Genomic DNA, 19,675 nt, shown 5'->3' with positions numbered 1-19,675 from the left:
ACACGCGCTTCGCTCCAGGTTACCTGATAACACAGCGTTTCAGTTTCTATATCACTGGAGTGCCAGGAAGTAGAACGCCCATATGAAGTTTTGGAACCTTGCCTCCTCATCTGGGCTGCAATAGCGGGCTTGGTGTGGGGGGCTGCGCTGCTGAAGTATATTGGCAGAGCAATACTTAAGAGCGTACATGTTTACCTTTTCTGTGACCTAGCAATCTTTCTCAAGAAAAAAAATGTCCATTCAGTCATCCAACTTCCTCCAGCTATTTAATGCCTCTGTATTTCATTTTTATTATGTGTTTGTGCCTTTCACTTACCCTTTTAATATAGGTGCACGAACTAACTTTGGAAGCTCTCTGAAACGATCCTTTAGACGTGTCAGTCTCTTGAGGCCTTCTTTCATCCTTAAGACTTCAGCTTCTACTGTACAAGGTGCAGGAAGACGTTCAGGATGAGAAAGATCATCTTCTTCATCTGGCTAAAGTATAATGAAAATGAAAGAAATCTGTGTTTATCTATACTTACAATAAGTTCAGGCATAGGTATATATCCAGCATGGTGTGCATGTGCAACAGAAGAGGAAATGGCCAAGGCTATGTAGCATGCTTAGTGCAGCAGAATTGCAGCTGAGAAGCAATAGGATGAGTTCACTACACAGTCTTGGAAAGCACCACCTCATGGTCATTCTTCCACCAACAAGATGGAAAAGGGAACCAATGCTAGGATCAGGCAGGAAAGTGAAGAAAGGAAGAAAATGTTAGGGGGAGAATATCCAGGTTCTCCACTGAATCTTCAATAGATGTCATTAAGTTGTAATATAAAAGGCAAGAAAGTACTTGAATAAGTATCAAGTAGTGGCTGACCAAAATTGCTTTTTTCAATTTTGGCTGAAACTGGAACTGTCTGAAAGCTTTTGGTTGAAACAAAAACTACAGCTGAAACTCATCATCTGGTTTTGGCTGAAACTGATAACTCAAGTTTGGTTTTGTGAGTGAGCAGTCTGCATCCCCCTGCCAAATCCACAGTATCCAAGCCAGAATATAATCATTAAAATAATGAAGGACCATATTTTATCTTCAAGCAAAAGAGCCTCCAAATATATGGACCTCAGCTATTGAAAGCTGAACCTCCATAAGACGCATTTTTTTCCACCCAAAAGTGGGTGGAAATCTCGGTGCGTCTTATGGAGCAAAGGTACAAATTTGACACCCCCCCACCGCACCATTTTAAACACCCCGCCGCCATACCTTTTAAAACACCCACCCACCTATCCGCCCCCTGTTGTCGCTGCTGCCACCATAGTCGCACCTTTTAAAACAGCTACTCGCCCTCTGCTGCTGCCTCCTCCTCCTCTGTCGTAATCGTCGCAATCCCTGGTGGTCCAGCATGTATCCCTCCCTCGCTAGTGGCGCACAGGTCAGAAGCGCGGACGTCAGGAGCAAGCTTTCCATGCTCCTGCTTGGGCCTGCGCTGTTTTCTAAATGGCTTTGTCAGTTCTTGCAAGTCCCACGAGAACTGACCCCAACCATTCAGATATCGGTGCAAGCCCAAGCGGGAGTGCGGAAAGCTTGCTCCTGACATCCGCGCTCCTGACCTGTGCGCCGCTAGCGAAGGAGGGATACACGCTGGACCACCAGGTATGGGGGGATGATCTAAAAATACCAGGAGGAATTATCTAAAAGTACTGGGGGGATGATCTACTGGGGGGAAGATCTAAAAGTACTGAGGGGGATGATGTAAAAGTACTGGGGGGGATGATCTAAAAGTACTGGGGGATGATCTAAAAGTACTGGGGGGGGATGATTGATTTAAAAATACTGGGGGATGATTTAAAAAAGGTACAGGGGGAAGCTGGGGGGCTGGCTGACTGCCACTACACGTTTCTACCATTAGACGTGCCCTGTACCCTGTCCGGGCCTATCACTAGACCACCAGAGGGGGGACAGAGTATAGGGCACACCATTTGGTTCAGATTTTTTTTTTCCTTGGTTTTTCCTCCTCTACAGGTGGGTGCGTCTTATGGTCAGGTATGTCTTATGGAGCAAACAATAAGGTAAATTTGTATACTGGTTGTCTGTGCCTCACTCGAAATAATAGCTGAAATCATAATACCAGAGAAGCCAATTTTTAAGGAACTTATCCCAAATTTACAGACTTAAATTCCTGCAAAATTCTGTAACAAAAGCATTTATATGGAGCACTCTTTTTTCCATATAAACTACAAGAGATCTTTTAAAAGTTTCTGTACTTTTAGTTTTTAAACACTATTTATTAAATATCTCAAAAGCAAATTAGCTTTCCACATAATCAACCTGATACCTGACTTAGTCACATGATATTCGACATGCCCTCAACTATTTCCCGCGAAAATATGCATGTACAAAAACTTTTTGAAGAAACCCCATATTATGCAAGATCATAACTGCATTACTTGCAATCTTGGTACAAAAAAAATAGAATGCAAGTAGCCTTCCACCCTTCCTCCCAGGGCTACCTTACATTTCATAGTGGCATAGTCAGGAGCAATGCCCAGGTCATGGCAGTCATTTTGGAAGAGAGCTGGAATGGCCAAAAGTAACTTTGGATTGCTCCTGCACCAACTATACCTCTAAACCACTAGGGATTGTAAGAAAAAAGCACAAATAAATAAACCCTTGTCTTTCCTCTGTTAAATCTTATTTCCTCTTCCTCTTCATAGGAATAAGGGTAAGACTTTGTTAACTCTAATTAAATCATGGTGCCTGTGGCTCAGGGTGACTAAAGTAGGGAAAATCCTGTTATAAATCCTGTGTTTTAGGGTAGCCACTGATTTGTTATAGAACCTGCATTTCTGTTTAAAATACTGTGTTTTAGGTGGTATAGAGCCTATATTTCTGACTCACTAGTTTTTAGCCATTGTGTCTGATTAGGTGGAGAAGGGAGGGGCTCAGTTTTACTTCTAAGGTTAATTGCATTATCTTTGGGACATTGCTGTGAACAAGGCTGTTCTGTGAACTTCAATAAGATAAGTTGCTCAACATTTCATATTCTGCTCTTTTCACTGGTTTTCAGCATTATATCTGCTTAATTTCTCTTCTCCTCCCTGTTTCTTACTTAAAAAAAAAAACAAAAAAGCACAAAAAAATAAACCCTTCTCTTTCCTCTGTTAAATCTTATTTCCTCTTCCTCTTCATAAGAATAAGGGTAAGACTTATAGTCCCACCATATATAGAGACCCAAATAATCAGGACTACTCAAATCAATTCACTTCACAACCAATCAAGATGACCTTTATTCTATGCAATCACTGTGGCGCTTTAATTTCAAGACATACTATTTGGAGGCTTAAGGCTTGCCCCATCTGTCTTCAACTTGCTAGTATTAAGGAGGAGCTCTGCAAACTTAAACAGGAATTGAATACAATTAAAGCAGCTTTCATCACTCCACAAAATCATACCAACTTACCACCTCTACCTCAAAGAATAAAACAGCCCAGGAATAAATGGGTCACAGTAGGCTCAGGAAGACTGCGACATGTAACACAGAAACATCCACCTTCACAAATATTACCTCTACAGAATTCCTTCGCTCCACTAGTGCACTGCGATACTCAAGAAAACAGAAGTGAGGTGGGACTGGAGCCAATGAAGAGCAAGCACACCCTAAGCACAAATAAAAAGGCCAAAAACAGAAAACTATTACTGTTGGGGGATTCCATCATCAGAGGCATTAACCTTGGAACACAAGGCGAGGAGACCAAAATAGTGAAATGTTTTCCAGGATCCTCAGCTACCAGGAGTTCCAGGCAAATACAGACTATAATTAAGGAAGAAACTAAGGATTTTAACACTGATGTTGTCATCCATCTGGGAACAAATGACCTGGCCAACAACTCCACACTTGCAGCACAGAAAGCTTTTCGGGAGCTTGGTGAGGGCGTGAAACCTTTTGTAAAGACTTTAGCTTTTTCTGAAATACTGCCTGCATAGAGAAAAGGAGAGCAAAGAGTGAAAAACACAGAGGACTTTAATAGATGGCTCAGAGCCTGGTGTCATCAAGAAGGCTTCAGGTACATAGGAGGATGGGGAAATACATGGAAGTGCAAGAAGCTATATTGCACTGATGGGCTACATATTACTACAGCAGGAAAAAGAAACCTTGCAGAGAAATTTAGACAATATTTTTCTAGGCATTTAAACTAGAAGGTGGGGGTGGTGTATGTACGAAGGACAATTATAGAGACCACCCCCGGCAAAAGAAAAGATGTGATAGTAGTAAAGGCTGCAACATAAGCAATATCAGCAACTCATTTCTTAGTATTGCAACGGAAAGTGAAACGAAACAAAAATCCATATGAAAAAGGAGATTATCGCTGAAAAATAGCTGGAAAGCGATGACCACAAATGCTCGCAGTCTAAGCAACAAAGTTCATGATCTGCAAGCCCTGATGTTAGAGGCAGATCTAGATATTGTCGCTATCACAGAGACATGGTTCAGTGAATCACATGGATGAGATGCAAACATACTGGGATATAATCTTTTTAGGAAGGACAGAGATGGTCAAAAAGGTGGAGGAGTAGCTCTCTATGTAAAGATCAATATCCAAGCGACCGAAATGCAAGGGACCTGGGGAGAGGAAGAAGCGATATGGATTGCTCTGAAAAGAGAAAATGGAACTTCTATCTATGTGGGTGTAGTCTACAGACCACCGACTCAATCGCAGCAAATTGATAAGGATCTGATTGTGGATATCCAAAGGTTTGGAAGGAAAGAGGAGGTTCTGCTGTTGGGAGATTTCAACCTGCCGGATGCAGACTGGAATGTTCCGTCTGCAGAATCGGAAAGAAGTAGGGAGATTGTGGATGCCTTTCAAGAGGCTCTGCTCAGACAAATGGTGACGGAACCCACAAGGGAAAAAGCGATATTGGATCTGGTCCTCACAAATGGAGAGAGTATCTCTAATGTTCGAGTGGGTGCTCGCCTGGGAAGTAGCAATCATCAAACGGTTTGGTTTGATATAACGGCTAAAGTGGAGAGCGGCCGCACGATACTTAAAGTCCTAGATTTCAAATGTACGGACTTTAATGCTATTGGAGAGTACCTGAAGAAAGAGCTGTTAGGATGGGAGGACATAAGAGAAGCGGAAAGACAGTGGTCTAAGCTGAAAAGGGCAATAAAAATGGCTATGGACCTTTATGTGAAGAAAATCAATAAAAACAAGAGAAAAAGGAAGCCGATATAGTTCTCCAACCTAGTGGCTGAGAAAATAAAGGCGAAAGAGTTGGCGTTCGTGAAATATAAAAAAACCAAGAAGAGGAGAGCAGAAGGGTGAAATTGAAAGTAGCCAAGAGAGAGATACATCTGGCGAAAGCACAGGCGGAAGAACAAATGGCTAAAAATGTAAAAAAGGGAGACAAAAATTTTTTCAGATATATTAGTGAAAGGAGGAAGATAAAAAATGGAATTGCTAGGCTAAAAGATGCTGGGAACCAATATGTGGAAAGTGATGCGGAGAAAGCGAATGTGCTAAACAAATACTTCTGTTCTGTGTTTAGAGAAGAAAATCCTGGAGAAGGACCGAGATTGTCTAGCAAAGTTACACAAGAAAATGGAGTAGATTCTGCGCCGTTCACGGAGGAGGGTGTTTATGAGCAACTTGAAAAACTGAAGGTGGACAAAGCGTTGGGACCAGACGGGATCCATCCCAGGATACTAAGGGAGCTCAGAGAGGTTCTGGCGAGTCCTATTAAAGACTTGTTCAACAAATCTCTGGAGACCGAAGTGATTCCTGGGGATTGGAGGAGAGCGGATGTGGTCCCTATTCATAAAAGTGGTCACAGGGATGAAGCAGGAAACTACAGGCCGGTGAGCCTCACTTCAGTTGTTGGAAAAATAATGGAAGTTTTGCTGAAAGAAAGGATAGTGTACTTCCTTGAATCTAATGGGTAATAGGATCCGAGGCAAAATGGCTTTACAAAAGGTAAATCGAGCCAAACGAACCTGATTGAATTTTTTGATTGGGTGACCAGAGAGCTGGATCGAGGACATATGCTAGATGTAATTTACTTGGATTTCAGCAAAGCCTTTGATACAGTTCCTCATAGGAGGCTGTTGAACAAACTTGAAGGGCTGAAGTTAGGACCCAAAGTGGTGAACTGGGTCAGAAACTGGCTGTCGGACAGACGCCAGAGGGTGGTGGTTAATGGAAGTCGCTCGAAGGAAGGAAAGGTGAGTAGTGGAGTCCCTCAGGGATCAGTGCTGGGGCCAATCATGTTCAATATGTTTGTGAGTGACATTGCTGAAGGGATAGAAGGAAAAGTGTGCCTTTTTGCAGAGGATACCAAGATTTGTAACAGAGTAGACACCGAAGAGGGAGTGAAAAAGATGAAAAAGGATCTGCAAAAGTTAGAGGAATGGTCTAATGCCTGGCAACTAAAATTCAATGCAAAGAAATGCAGAGTAAATGCATTTGGGGATTAGTAATAGGAAGGAACTGTATATGTTGGGAGGAGAGAAGCTGATATGCACGGACAGGGAGAGGGACCTTGGGGTGATAGTGTCTGAAGATCTAAAGGTGAAAAAACAGTGTGACAAGGCAGTGGCTGCTGCCAGAAGGATGCTGGGCTGTACAAAGAGAGGCGTAGTCAGTAGAAGGAAGAAGGTGTTGATGCCCCTGTACAGGTCATTGGTAAGGCCCCACTTGGAGTATTGTGTTCAATTTTGGAGACCGTATCTGGCGAAGGACGTAAGAAGACTTGAGGCGGTCCAGAGGAGGGCGACGAAAATGATAGGAGGCTTGCGCCAGAAGACGTATGAGGAGAGACTGGAAGCCCTGAATATTACATTACATTACATTTGTGATTTCTATTCTGCCTATGCCTTGCGGTTCTAAGCGGATTACAGTTAAAAGAGATCAGGACATTACCGAGAGAATTACATTACAACGATTTAAGTAAATTACATGTTGTGGTATAGAAATACAAGTATAAGATATCTGGATTTATCGATAGAATAACTTGACAGGGTTCAAGTAGTTACAAGGTTCAGTGGGGAAAACAATATAGGCAACTGAAGAAAGATAACTAACTTTGAAGGAATCAGTTAAGCGGATACCTAAGGGAGATGCTTATTTAGGAGAAGATTAAAAGGATACCTAAGGGAGATGCTTATTTAGGAGTTTGGATATTTTTGGTAAATGAAGTTCAAGGGGATGACTAGTGTGTTATTTGCTAGGGAGAGTGCATGTGCGAATATGTATACCCTAGAGGAAAGGAGAGACAGGGGAGATATGATTCAGACGTTCAAATACTTAAAGGGTATTAACGTAGAACAAAATCTTTTCCAGAGAAAGGAAAATGGTAAAACCAGAGGACATAATTTGAGGTTGAGAGGTGGTAGATTCAGGGGCAATGTTAGGAAATTCTACTTTACGGAGAGGGTGGTGGATGCCTGGAATGCGCTCCCGAGAGAGGTGGTGGAGAGTAAAACTGTGACTGAGTTCAAAGAAGCGTGGGATGAACACAGAAGATTTAGAATCAGAAAATAATATTAAAGATTGAACTAGGCCAGTTACTGGGCAGACTTGTACAGTCTGTGTCTGTATATGGCCGTTTGGTGGAAGATGGGCTGGGGAGGGCTTCAATGGCTGGGAGGGTGTAGATGGGCTGGAGTAAATCTTAACAGAGATTTCGGCAGTTGGAACCCAAGCACAGTACAGGGTAAAGCTTTGGATTCTTGCCCAGAAATAGCTAAGAAGAAAAAATTTAAAAATTTAAATTGAATCAGGTTGGGCAGACTGGATGGACCATTCGGGTCTTTATCTGCCGTCATCTACTATGTTACTATGTATGTTACAAGTTCAGGGAAGCCTATGGGTAAAGGATAATAGCACATGAGGGGATTCAAGAAGAAGGTCAAATCTTGGGCAAGGATAGGGTTACCAGATGTCCAGATTTACCCAGATATGTCTGGGTTTTCAAGTTCAGGGCCGTGTCTGGAGGGCCTCCGAGCATATGCAGGAGTGACCGGATTGGTGGGAAGGGAGGTGGATCTGAGGAAAAAAAATCAAAGTAGAGTCAAGAGTTACATGGGCCCAACCGATCTTCAGTGCCAGCATTTGGATAACTATCCAGTTAATTTATACACCAAAGGCTGTCATAACTTTGCTAGGTATCTATCCAAGTATTTGCTGCTACATATTGGTGATATTCAGACAGACCACAGAGTACCATATATTTACTGCCAGGATCCAGATACAGACCTGTGGCTAAATATCTAAGGCCATAGACAAACACCTGCAACCTTTAGACCCAAATGCTGAAATTCTGCTTTTGTTGGGAAGACATATGTCAAAACTGGTTAGTGTTTGAGTCACATGCTGATTCACCCGACGCTCCATATGCCTACTGACTCACCTTGGGATGTATGACAGTAGGTGACATCTGCCTCCTCAGAAAGGGAAGATCAATTGTCAGTGTAAACACCATGAGTGTCCTAGAAAATGGGCATACTATCTTATTCAAGTCATGTCACAACCATCTATATGCAAAAGAGATTTTTAGTTGTGAAGAACCAAGTTCTAGAGCAGGGGTGTCAAAGTCCCTCCTCGAGGGCCACAATCCAGTTGGGTTTTCAGGATTTCCCCAATGAATATGCATGAGATCTATTAGTATACAATGAAAGCAGTGCATTCAAATAGATCTCATGCATATTCATTGGGGATATCCTGAAAACCCAACTGGATTGCGGCCCTCAAGGAGGGACTTTGACACCCCTGTTTTAGTGTAACCATCCGCCAGACCACTTCTTAACAATGCGGTAGGAAGTAAGACTAACCAAAAAATTACACAAAAAGTGAGATTGCCACTGAAAGGTAGCTGGAAAGCAATAAACATAAATGCTTGCGTTCTAAGCAACAAAGTTCATGATCTGCAGGCCCCAGCGGAGCTCCTGGTTGGTGTTTTTTCTGGGCCCCTTTCCCTGCTGCGCTGTGGTCGTCAGCATTTCTCTGACCCGGCGAGTGTGAACAGGTGTTTCATGGACGCATGTCTGTAGCTGGAGCAGGGTTTTTCTCTCGCCAATTTGTTTTTCTCCCTTGGCAATGGGGAAGAGGAAGGAAGTCTCCTGCTTAGGTCCTTCAGGGGCTGGGAGATCTAAGAACCTAGTCCAGATGATGTTGGAGCTTCACACGATGAGTCATCAAAAGGAGACACCCATGACTTCGGGAGGGGTGCCGAATTCTATGGCAAACCTTAGTTTCAATCGGGCTTCCCTTAGCCCGAATCAGGGGCAGGCACCTCCTTCAGCCCGGGAGACAGAGTTTTGTGGAGGAGGAGGTAATCCAGTTGACCTGAAGAGAGGTACAACTGGGTAGCCCTGGTGGAGCAGTGGGAGGTGAGTCGATAGTGAAGGTAGCTCCCCCTGTAGCCCAGTCAATGGCACCCAACTTGGACTGTGGTATGAACTGACCTTCTGGGACTAAAAGTGATCATTTTAAAGAGTTAATTAAACCTGCAGAAGTTAATATGGATGAATCGTGGAAAGCCATTGTAACCATGGACTCCAACCTCAAAAAAGCAGTTTCTATGGTACATTCTGATTGTGTATCTATCAACTCCCAGGTTAATGTTTATGGGGAAATGTTAAAAGAGCCATGAAGACCAGATTAATGGAATTAAAATATTGGAATCGGAGATCGTTAAAGAAAGATCTATTACTCAAAGAAAACTAGAGTACTGTATATGGAAAATAAGAAGAGGAAGAAAAATTTGAGGTTGTTGAATTTTCCTAAGTCTCCATTAATTCCTGGCGTAGAAATAGTCCTGAGATATTTGAAAGAGATTTTGTTAATACCAATGGAATCTTTGCCACCAATAACTAGAGCTCAATATATTTCCTTGGGAAAGAAGCGAGATACTGAAAAAGTGGATGTGAATTTAACAAATTTTTGGAAAATTCACTAGAAGTGGTAACTGAGAGAACTACACTCATTGTGACATTTGCACTGGAGTTTGGTAGAGACTAATTATTTGGACCTACTTTAGACATATGAATAATACTTTTTTTGGTTCAACAATTTGCATATTTCCTGATATTTCTCAAGTGACACAGAAGAATAGAAAAGACTTCTTGGTTTATAGGCCAAGGGTCTTAGCTATAGGGGAGTCTTTTGTTTTGAAATTTCCTGCTAAATTTGGCGTTACATTGGATGGAAAAAAATTATCTATTTTTTGAACCGAAACAATTGCTGCAATTTATTGAGGCTAAAGAAGGGGGGGGGGGGAGTAATTATTGGTTCAATTGTGTAACCCATAGTCTAACGAACTGGCTTTCAGGGTTTTATTCTCCTAACCTGTCTCCAGGATTTAAATGTAATTCTTTACTTTTATTTTTTTCTCATTACCTGTGCTTGGATCATATTATTATTGTGGACTAAATAATTAATAATTTATTATACTTTCATTTCTATCAAAGGGCAGGCATTTTCTGACCCAGAGTGATATGTTTTATTTCTGATCTGTATTCAAGCAGTTTTACTTGTTTGAGTAGGAAAAAGTTGTATAAACAAAATAATTAAAAAATAAAAATGATCTGCAGGCCCTGATGTTAGAGGCAAATTTAGATATTGTTGCTATCACAGAGACATGGTTTAGTGATTCCCATGAATAGGATACAAACATACCGGTGCATAATCTTATTAGGAAGGATAGGGATGGGAGGATATTAGAGAAGTGGAAAAACAGTGGTCCAAGCTGAAAGGAGCAATAAAATGACTACTGACCTTTATGTGAAGAAAATAAACAAAAGCATTAGACCAATATGGTTTTCCAAACAAGTGACAGAGAAAATAAAGGCAAGAGAGTTGGCTTTCATGAAATACAAAAAAAAAAAAAATGCAAGAGGAGTACAGAAAGGAATACCAGATGAAATTGTAAATGTCTTAGTAAATGACAGCATATAAAAACCTGAATGGTCCATCCAGTCTGCCCAACAGTCACACTCATCATACATTCATATTTAAATTGTTTTCTCTTTAATATTTCTGGGCAATAGACCTTAGAAGTCCACTCGGTACCGTCTTTAGGTTCCCACTGCTGGATTTGCTATTGAAACCCACTCCAGCCTACCCTAACCATCCTGTCAAAGTCCTCCCCTGCTCATTCCAAATCAAATCACCATATACGGCCCAGTACCGGCCTTAAGTTTGTTTTAGACCATTCATTTTCTAATTAGAGATCCTCTGTGTTTGTCCCACGCTTTTTTGAATTCCTGGGCACAAAAAAACTATAAAGTTTGACATATTTACAGAAACTTTAAGAAACAGCTTAAAAATATATATATAGTTTGACGCGTTTACAGAAACTTTAAGAAACAGCTTCTCAGCTCTGCAATAAACTGAAATCTGACGGGTGGGGAGGCACCAGCACACACAAAGTACAGTACACTTTTTGACTGACTGTGCCAGGGTTCGGGGATGACATCACCCACATGTGATAATATCTGCCTGCTGTCTCCGGATAACACCTGTTACAGTAAGTAACTGTGCTTTTCTGAAGCCACACAATGACACATTCACATGGATCATGCAACAAAGTAACAAAGCTACAGCACAAGCCAATTGTGCCACCAACGGGAGAAAAAAGCCTCAGACAGGAGCCCTCCCACCACTACTGCCGTGGCTTAAGGTAGTGGTTCCCAACCCTGTCCTGGAGGACCACCAGACCAATCGGATTTTTAGGCTAGCCCTAATGAATATGCATGAGAGAAGTGACAGGCATGCAAATCTGCTCCATCCATATTGATTAGGGCTATCCTGAAAACCCGATTGGCCTGGTGGACTTCCAGGACAGGGTTGGGAACTGCTGGCTTAAGGTGTTCAGGCGGAGAACCTCATAGGCAAAAAACCTCCCGGGGGCCTCGTAGGGCTCTGTGCCATGCAATGCAAATGTATAGTTCAGTGGTGAAAAATAATTTCAAAGGTGACTCAAACTTATCTGTTTTAAACTTTTGTGAAGCTCGTTTGGAACATCAACGATGGCCAGCATTTCACAAAGAGCTGCCTGATGTGACCTCCGAACATGAGCTAAAAATCAAAATGAAAATGTGAAGATAAAACTTTCAACTTCAACCTTATTATCGCCACTTAATTTAAGACATACAAATGTGGCACACCTTTCAAAATGGGACACGCAGTCATGTCTCCCTGCACAAAAAGATGGAGTTTGATTCACAATGTTGGATGGGATTTAAACTATCAGATGCTGGGACGCAAATCGGAAGTGACCTCATGACACCGCCACGGCAACAAGGCGGGGATCACCCGGCACGGATGCCAAAAATGTGTGACATTTAAAATCTGAAAAAAATGTACAAATATGGGTGAAGATTCAGAAGCATTGGCTCCGCTCCAATTTTTGATTTAAACCTTCAGGTTCTTTGCTGTTGAGAGAATGTATCCAAAATTGCTCCAATTGTAAAAGGCTGCGTGTTCTGTTAGATCTATTATTGTTGGAAATATGGTCAATAATAAGACAACGTAAATCTGTAAACTGATGGTCATATTCAAGACAATGAGTGACAATAGGCTTTTACCCTATTGTGAGAAAGGCACTCTAAATGATCTTGTAGTCTGCCCAATATAGATCCTAGGGCACAGGCAGATAAACATGTATACTACAAAGGAAGTGGTGCAAGTGGTGATGAATCTTGTTGCAAATGTTTGGCTGGGGCGCAGATGGGTAAAACTGCCAGTGATGTCACATGTAAGACAGTTACCACACTTGTAATGACCGCCCCTGCTTTTGTCCAGCTGTGTCTCTGCTGATGTCAGATGGACTTAGCAGTTCTTTAAAGTTTTTTGTCTTGAATATGCTCTTCGAAAATGAGCATCTTTGAATGTCAGATTGAGTTTCATAACTTCCCAAATGCTTCCTAAGGATCCTGGTAACAGCTGTCATCTTAGGAGAATATTGTAGGATACAGGTGACCGTATCATCATCTTTGTCTTTCACTTAAGGGGTGAAGAATAAGTCTCTATTAAAACATTTAGCTCTTCTATAGGCTTCTTTTTTTTTTTTTAATTAGAACCATAGAGGGATATCTACGATCTTTCAGGCGTGCATAGTTTGCTCTGTTGTTTAAAGCAAGACATCTCTGATCAAATTCTGCAGTATCTAAAGAACTGCGAGGTGGGGAGACTGCGCTTTAATGGCAAAGGATGATTGCTTGAAAATCGCAAAAACGTTTCTGTCGGTGGATTTCTTAAAAATGGAAGTCGTGATAGAATGAGGCTCTTTGGTGACAGTGATATCCAAAAAGGATATCTATATAGGATCGCTATTCATGCTGAACTCCAACTTCAGATGTCTAGAATTGAGCCAGCAGTGAAAAGAATCAAGATCTTCCCTTGAGCCGGTCCAGAGAACAAAAACATCGTTGATAAAATGCATCCATGCCCGCAAAAAAGTAGAGAAGGGATTATTCATAATCCATGTGTCTTCAAATCTCTGCATAAAAAGATTGGTCACAGAAGGAGCCATGGTGGTGCCCATGCCTACTCTGGAGATCTGCTGAAAGAATCTATCTTTAAATGTAAAGTAATTCTTTTGCATTGCCAGAGCTATAAATGTAATCAAAAATCTGACTGGAATCCTCAGGTTAATCAGACGAGCATGCAAAAACTCAGTGATGATGGAGATCGCTTCATCCTGCAGTATGATCATGCAAAGAGACAAAAAAATGTGATCTCGTCTGTAGCAGATATTTCTGAAAGTTTAGTCAAAAAGTGTGAAGAATCTCTCAAATAAGAAAAGCCTTTGGTAACAATAAGTTTAAGAAAAACATCAACAAAAGACGAGAGGGGTTCAAACTGTCACCCCTGGACACCTAACCGGCTTGGTTAGCATGTTCGGGCTGTGACCATATTCTCCTCAGCGTGCCCTCTATAGCTTGAGGGTCCCCCTCAGGACTTTTGTCCAACCTAGGCAACTGCCTAATAGTGCAAGTACAGGTAAGCTGAGTGATTTTCATTCAGCAAACAGACACCAAGTCAGAATAGCTTTCAAAACAAAATAAATATTTTATTCAGGCCACCGGCCAGATAAGCTCAAGATCTTGTGTTATGTTTCTTGCACACAGCACAAATAATGTTCATGGAACCACTTCCAGCGAATAGTTCAGCTTTTTATCAAATGGTAAAAGTCCTTGCAAAGGAAAAGCACCTTGACAAATAGACTCCAGTTCACTGCACTGGAGCAGTTCCAAAATACAAAGAAAAAGTAGCACTATTCTGATGACATATAGTTTAAACAGTTCTTTGAGACAGAGAAATTCTTATGGCAGAGAAACAGGTATGCTTCAACAGTAGGTAGCAGGGAACAGTTCACATAGCTTGCAGCTCTGGCTCTGCTCTCAGCAGCTGTAGCAACCTCCCTGAGATAAACTCAGCTGCCTGCAGCACATTAATCAGCACCAACATGGGAAAGAGAAACTTCAGTGTAAAGCAAAGATCGAAAAACCATTTTCTCTTCTGAATCATGGAAAGTATTGTGCTTTCACACATAGATAACCAGCACTTAATATCAACAAACCAGCAAGTTAAATGCAACTCCAAACTCACAGATTTAGCTGATCTGCATGGCTTCAGCTGGTTCCTGATATATTGGGAAACCTGTATCAATCTCCATAACTTCAGGCTGTGAGAGATACTGGACTGAGAGGAGATTCTTTCTGCATATCCCAGTCAGAAGGGAAATCTTTAGGAGACTCACACTGGACTTCAGCTGGGCTTCTGGGCTGTCTGTGCTCAGACCAGTTCTCCTTGCCCTGCCCCCAGCTTTCTTCCTGGTCTCTGAGGCTCCCGGAGCTCTGCCTTCCGTGATCCTGTGTCTCCTCTGTCTCTCTTTGACTTCCTGTACTCTGACCTGGCCTTTTAGGAGTCCCTTAATCCAGCGTGGGAAAACAGGCTTAGGCATTACACAGTGCAGGGCAGGCTTCTTCCCATGCTTCAGCAGCCCTATGCCTTAAAGGGATAGGACTACATACCTGCCATAGTGCAAATCCTGGCTATTCAGAGACAAAAAAAAACTCTGAATTAGCTCTGTATTTCTCACACAACACAGATCCTTTACTAGACGATAGGATGTCTAGGAGGGTTCACCAGATCTTTGTGGATTTTTGGTAAGATATAAAATACTAGGGGTCACGTGATGCTGGAGACCTGATCGGACGTGCCTCTCAGTAGCTCCGGGCCACTCCACTCTAAAACCCGCTTTTAAACCTTTTACATCGAGGGGTGCTGTGCACTTTTCTTTCCTCTGCAGACAGGGGAGTGGAGTGAGTCTCCGACCTGGCTCTTTTTGGACGGATTTCCCTGGTTATGCCGACTAAAGCTCAGCGAGGAGCAAAAGCTAAGCATACTGTGCCGGGAGCTAAATTGGCGGAGCAGCACGAGGTACCGATGTTTACTTTGCAAGAAGCAGCCGTTCAGGAACTTACACGCTCCCTCACGCTGGTGATGGAAGATAAACTTACTAAGATCCAATCTTTTATGGAAGAGATGCGTGAAAAATTGGAGGCCCAGACGAATCGGCTACAGCGTGCTGAGGATCGCATTGCTCAGCAAGAGGTCCGCACGGATAGCTTCGAGGAACGACTCCGCACCCTAGAAACATCTAATACCACCCTGAAGGAGCGAGCGGAGGACCTAGAGAATCGCGGCCGCAGGAATAACCTGCGATTTATTGGTATCCCGGCTTCTGTGCGCGACGTGGATCTTCGCGCACGACTTGAAACGTGGCTGCCTGCGGCTTTTGATTTACAGGCCCCTCTGGCCCTGCTGTTGATTGAACGGGCGCACCGAGTGGGGATCCGTGGTGAAAACGAGCAGCGCCCGCGCCCTGTCATTGCGCGTTTCCTCAACTTCGCTGCAAAGGAAAAGATCTTGTCCCTGTATCGCAAGGGGAAGGAGCTACAATTTGAAGGCCATAAAATTCTTATCTTCCAGGATTTCTCCCTGCACGTCTCCTATCAGCGGCGTGTGATGGCGCCTTTTTGTAATGAACTTTACAAACGCCAAATCAGGGTCAATCTACTGTATCCAGCTCGGGCAAGTATATACCACAATAATAAAGTCACCTTCCTTGACACACCGCAGGCTATGGAGCAATTTATCCAAAAGCTTCCCCCTGTGCTAGACTCTCCTCGAGTGGGTGACTGAGGCCCTCAGATATGCCCTTTCTCTGGCTTCATTGTTTCGTGGCCTACCTGATTTGGAAGCCTGGGGGAGCTTGCTTGCCTCCTTTCTCTCTCCTGGGTTGATTGCCTGCAGAGGGGAGTCGTTCTAGGGGCTGAAGCACATCTTTCTTGCGGAGTCTTACTTTTCTACTTGAGCTCCCCGGGAACTACCTGATGGGGTGCTCGCTGTCCTGACTCCCAGATAGATAGCTGCACAATCTGGCTGTCTCCCTAGCGGATGGTTCCATGCTGGGGCCTATGTTTATGTTTCTATTGTTCCTGCTGTTCATGACTGTTGATATTAATGATGGAGTTTGCTCTTGTATTTGATATTTATCTTTACTCTGCACCATTATTTCTATAATGATTTGCATTTCTTACTGTGTTCACTTATTGCACTTGCTCATGTTTACTGGGATTTCATTCCATTTTTCCCTCTTCTGGATTTCACTATTCTACAATTAACCTCCTCTGCTTTACTGACTCAGGGGTGGCCCGGAGCTGCTGTATCTATGCTGTTCTGTTGTCTAGGGGTAGACTGTATGGTCTGGGGTGGGGGGAGAGGGCGGTGGGAGGGGGGATGAGGGGGTTTGGCTGTGTGTGAGGGTATGTATGCTTGAATGGTTTGTATGGTTTTCCTTTGGGACCTTGGGGTATGGAAGCTTGACCTTTGAATGGAAGCGTAGACTGCCGGGGGGGCGGACTTCTCTTTTTGTACTGTATGGAATGGGGGGATCTAGCTGGGACGTCCCCTCTCTTCTATATCTTTTTGGGTTTTGGTCCTTCCTGCTGTTTTCTTCTTACCTTGTGCATTATCCTGGCTAACCTGAATGTTAACTCATTAAATGTTGATGGATTTCACTCTCCTGTGAAGCGTACTAAGATTTTAGCTTACTTAAAGAAGGAGCGATGTGATATAGCATTTCTTCAGGAGACCCACCTGTCCTCCACTGAATATCTCAAACTTCGGAGGGACTGGGTGGGCCAGGTGGGTTTCTCTGCTTACTCTTCCCGGAAGCGTGGGGTAGCAATCTTGATTCATAAAAACATTCCTTTTAATATCCTTCAGGAAATTAAAGATCCGGAGGGTCGTTATTTATTCTTGATTGGAGATTTATGGGGTTCCCCTTTGGTGCTGGGTACTGTTTATGCCCCAAACATTTACTCTCACGAATTTTTCTCCTCCTTGGTAGGGATTTTAGCACCCTATTCTTCCCATCAACTGATTATTGGGGGAGACTTTAATGTGGTAGCAGAACCCCTTTTAGATTGTAAACCTGCTAAAACCGCGACTAGAGGCCACTATGATAGAGGGATACCTTTTCTTATTACCGAACTGGGATTGTTAGATGCCTGGTGGACCTTGAATCCGGACACTAGCGATTTTTCTTTCTATTCTCATCCCCACAACGTATACACTAGAATTGATTATATACTTGTTTCCATGGGGTTGTTCTCTAAATTGTCTAAGGCAACTATGTGGTGTCAGATCATGCTCTTCTGAAAGCTACTTTTCAGTTTTCCCCGGCTTCCCCTAGTCGTGTCTGGCGGATGTCGCCCCACCTGTATTTGGATCCTACTTTTCGGATCTATTTGGAACAAAGGTGGGAGGACTTCCTCCACACTAACGATGTGCGGGACGTGAGCTCAGTTACCTATTGGGAGGCCGCTAAGGCTGTTATGAGGGGACATGTGTTGGCATACTCCGCTGCTGCAAAGAAAAAACGTGATGGGGAATTGCTGACTTTGACGAACGAGTTGTCCAGTCTGCGCCGAGCCCATATCTCGACCCTCACGAGGGCCCTGCGTGATCGCCTTCAGGTTGTCAAACAGCAAATTAACGCTATACTCGCTCAGAGGACTTCACGCACTATATACTTTTACAAATATAAATTGCATGCCTGGGGAAATAAAACTGGTCGGCTGCTGGCTAATTTGATTCGGCCCCCTAGAGCCCGGCACGTCATTACTCACATTAAGGATAGAACGGGACAAGTGCACACCCAACAACGGGCCATTACTAGCCAATTTCTTCAATTTTATCAACATCTTTATGCCGAACAACCGCCTGATGATGTGGCCCGGGATGCCTTTTTTCGCAGTTTACCGCTTCCCCAGATCACTGATTCGCAGCGGAGTATGCTTAATCAACCGATTAGTGGGGAGGAACTACAGCTCGCTATCCGCAAGCTTAAACTGACTAAGATTCCTGGACCGGATGGTTTTGGCCTGGAGTTCTATAAGCTTCTACCATCTTCAGCTCTTTGTCCTCTTTTGGCTTATTTTTCGGGGCTTAGAACGGAAACTCCCCCCGGGAACACTCACAACAGGGCTCACATCATTATTCTGCCGAAGCCGGGGAGACCTATGGACCAATTGGGTTCTTACCGGCCCATCTCTCTTTTAAATCAAGATATTAAGATCCTGGCGGGAATTCTTGCGACACGCCTTAACAAGATTCTTCCAACTCTGATTCATGAGAATCAGGTTGGTTTTGTCCCGGGCAGACACGCTTCTATGAATTTACTCAAAGTGCTCACTGTTTTACAAACTCCATCCTGCGCCTCCGATAGAGCTTTAATCACCAGTCTTGACGTAGAGAAGGCGTTCGATATGGTATCTTGGAGACACCTTTTTTGGATACTTGACCAAGTTGGCATCTCGGGTGATTTTGTAGTGTGGATTACCGCTTTATACACGCACCCTACATCCCAGTTGTTGATTAACGGGGGGATTTCGGAACCTTTCCCCCTGGGCCGCGGCACACGTCAAGGTTGCCCCCTTCTCCCCCTACTTTTTCTTCTCCCTTGAGCCCTTAGCTATTCGAATCTGTCACGACCAAACTCTTCAGGGCTTGGGTATAGGGGAGCATGAGTTTCGCATCAGTATGTTCGCGGATGATATGCTGCTATATGTTAAACATGCCGACAAAAATCTACCACGCTTAATGCATATTATTAACTCGTATGGCCTATTTACTGGCTTGAAAATTAACTATGATAAAACTGAAGCGCTACTCCTGAATGACTCTCCAGGGGACTCTAGGTATACACGGCTGGGAGTGGGCATTGCACATGGGAAACTGAAATACCTGGGGATCTTCCTATATAGGGACCCAAAACAACTTTATGAAGCCAACATCTCTGCAGCTATAGGCAGGATTAAATTCCTTTGCCACAAATGGCGTGCTCTTCCTCTTTCGCTGATGGGACGGGTGGCCCTGGTGAAGATGGTTCTTTTCCCTAAACTTTTGTATGCCATACAGCCGGTCCCGTTTTGGGTTAGCAGGGAGGACGAACGCCACTACAATTTCATTATTCGCAAGTTTATATGGTCTGCCAGGCAGGCGCGTATTAGTTTCCTTAAACTTTCCCGAGCAAAATCGCAGGGGGGGCTGGGTCTTCCGGACCTCCGGCTTTATAATGTTGCTTCCCTGTTTCGCTGGATCCACGAACATTTGACTG

General features: G+C 43.3%; 1 protein-coding gene across 7 annotated transcripts in view; it reads right to left on the bottom strand.

The window, feature by feature from the left end:
* Window positions 1-19,675, bottom strand: part of CCDC7 (coiled-coil domain containing 7) — a 730,660-nt gene that overhangs the window by 618,221 nt on the left and 92,764 nt on the right. For 5 of the 7 annotated variants that reach the window (XR_004538163.1, XM_033931492.1, XM_033931495.1 and 2 more), the window contains exon 7: window positions 317-477. Coding sequence is in view for 5 of the 7 variants with exons in the window: in XM_033931492.1 (XP_033787383.1) it covers window positions 317-477 (161 nt within the window). In the remaining 2 variants the exon portion in view is untranslated. Of the gene's footprint in view, window positions 1-316; window positions 478-14,595; window positions 14,809-19,675 lie in introns of those variants that run through there. The other 2 variants (XM_033931496.1, XM_033931497.1) reach the window with 2 other exon arrangements.

The sequence above is a fragment of the Geotrypetes seraphini genome, chromosome 2 (assembly GCF_902459505.1).
Source record: "Geotrypetes seraphini chromosome 2, aGeoSer1.1, whole genome shotgun sequence".
Classification (NCBI taxonomy): Eukaryota; Metazoa; Chordata; class Amphibia; order Gymnophiona; family Dermophiidae; genus Geotrypetes; species Geotrypetes seraphini.
Note: the sequence above shows the minus strand (reverse complement) of the source record. Positions and strands in the feature narration are given on the sequence as shown.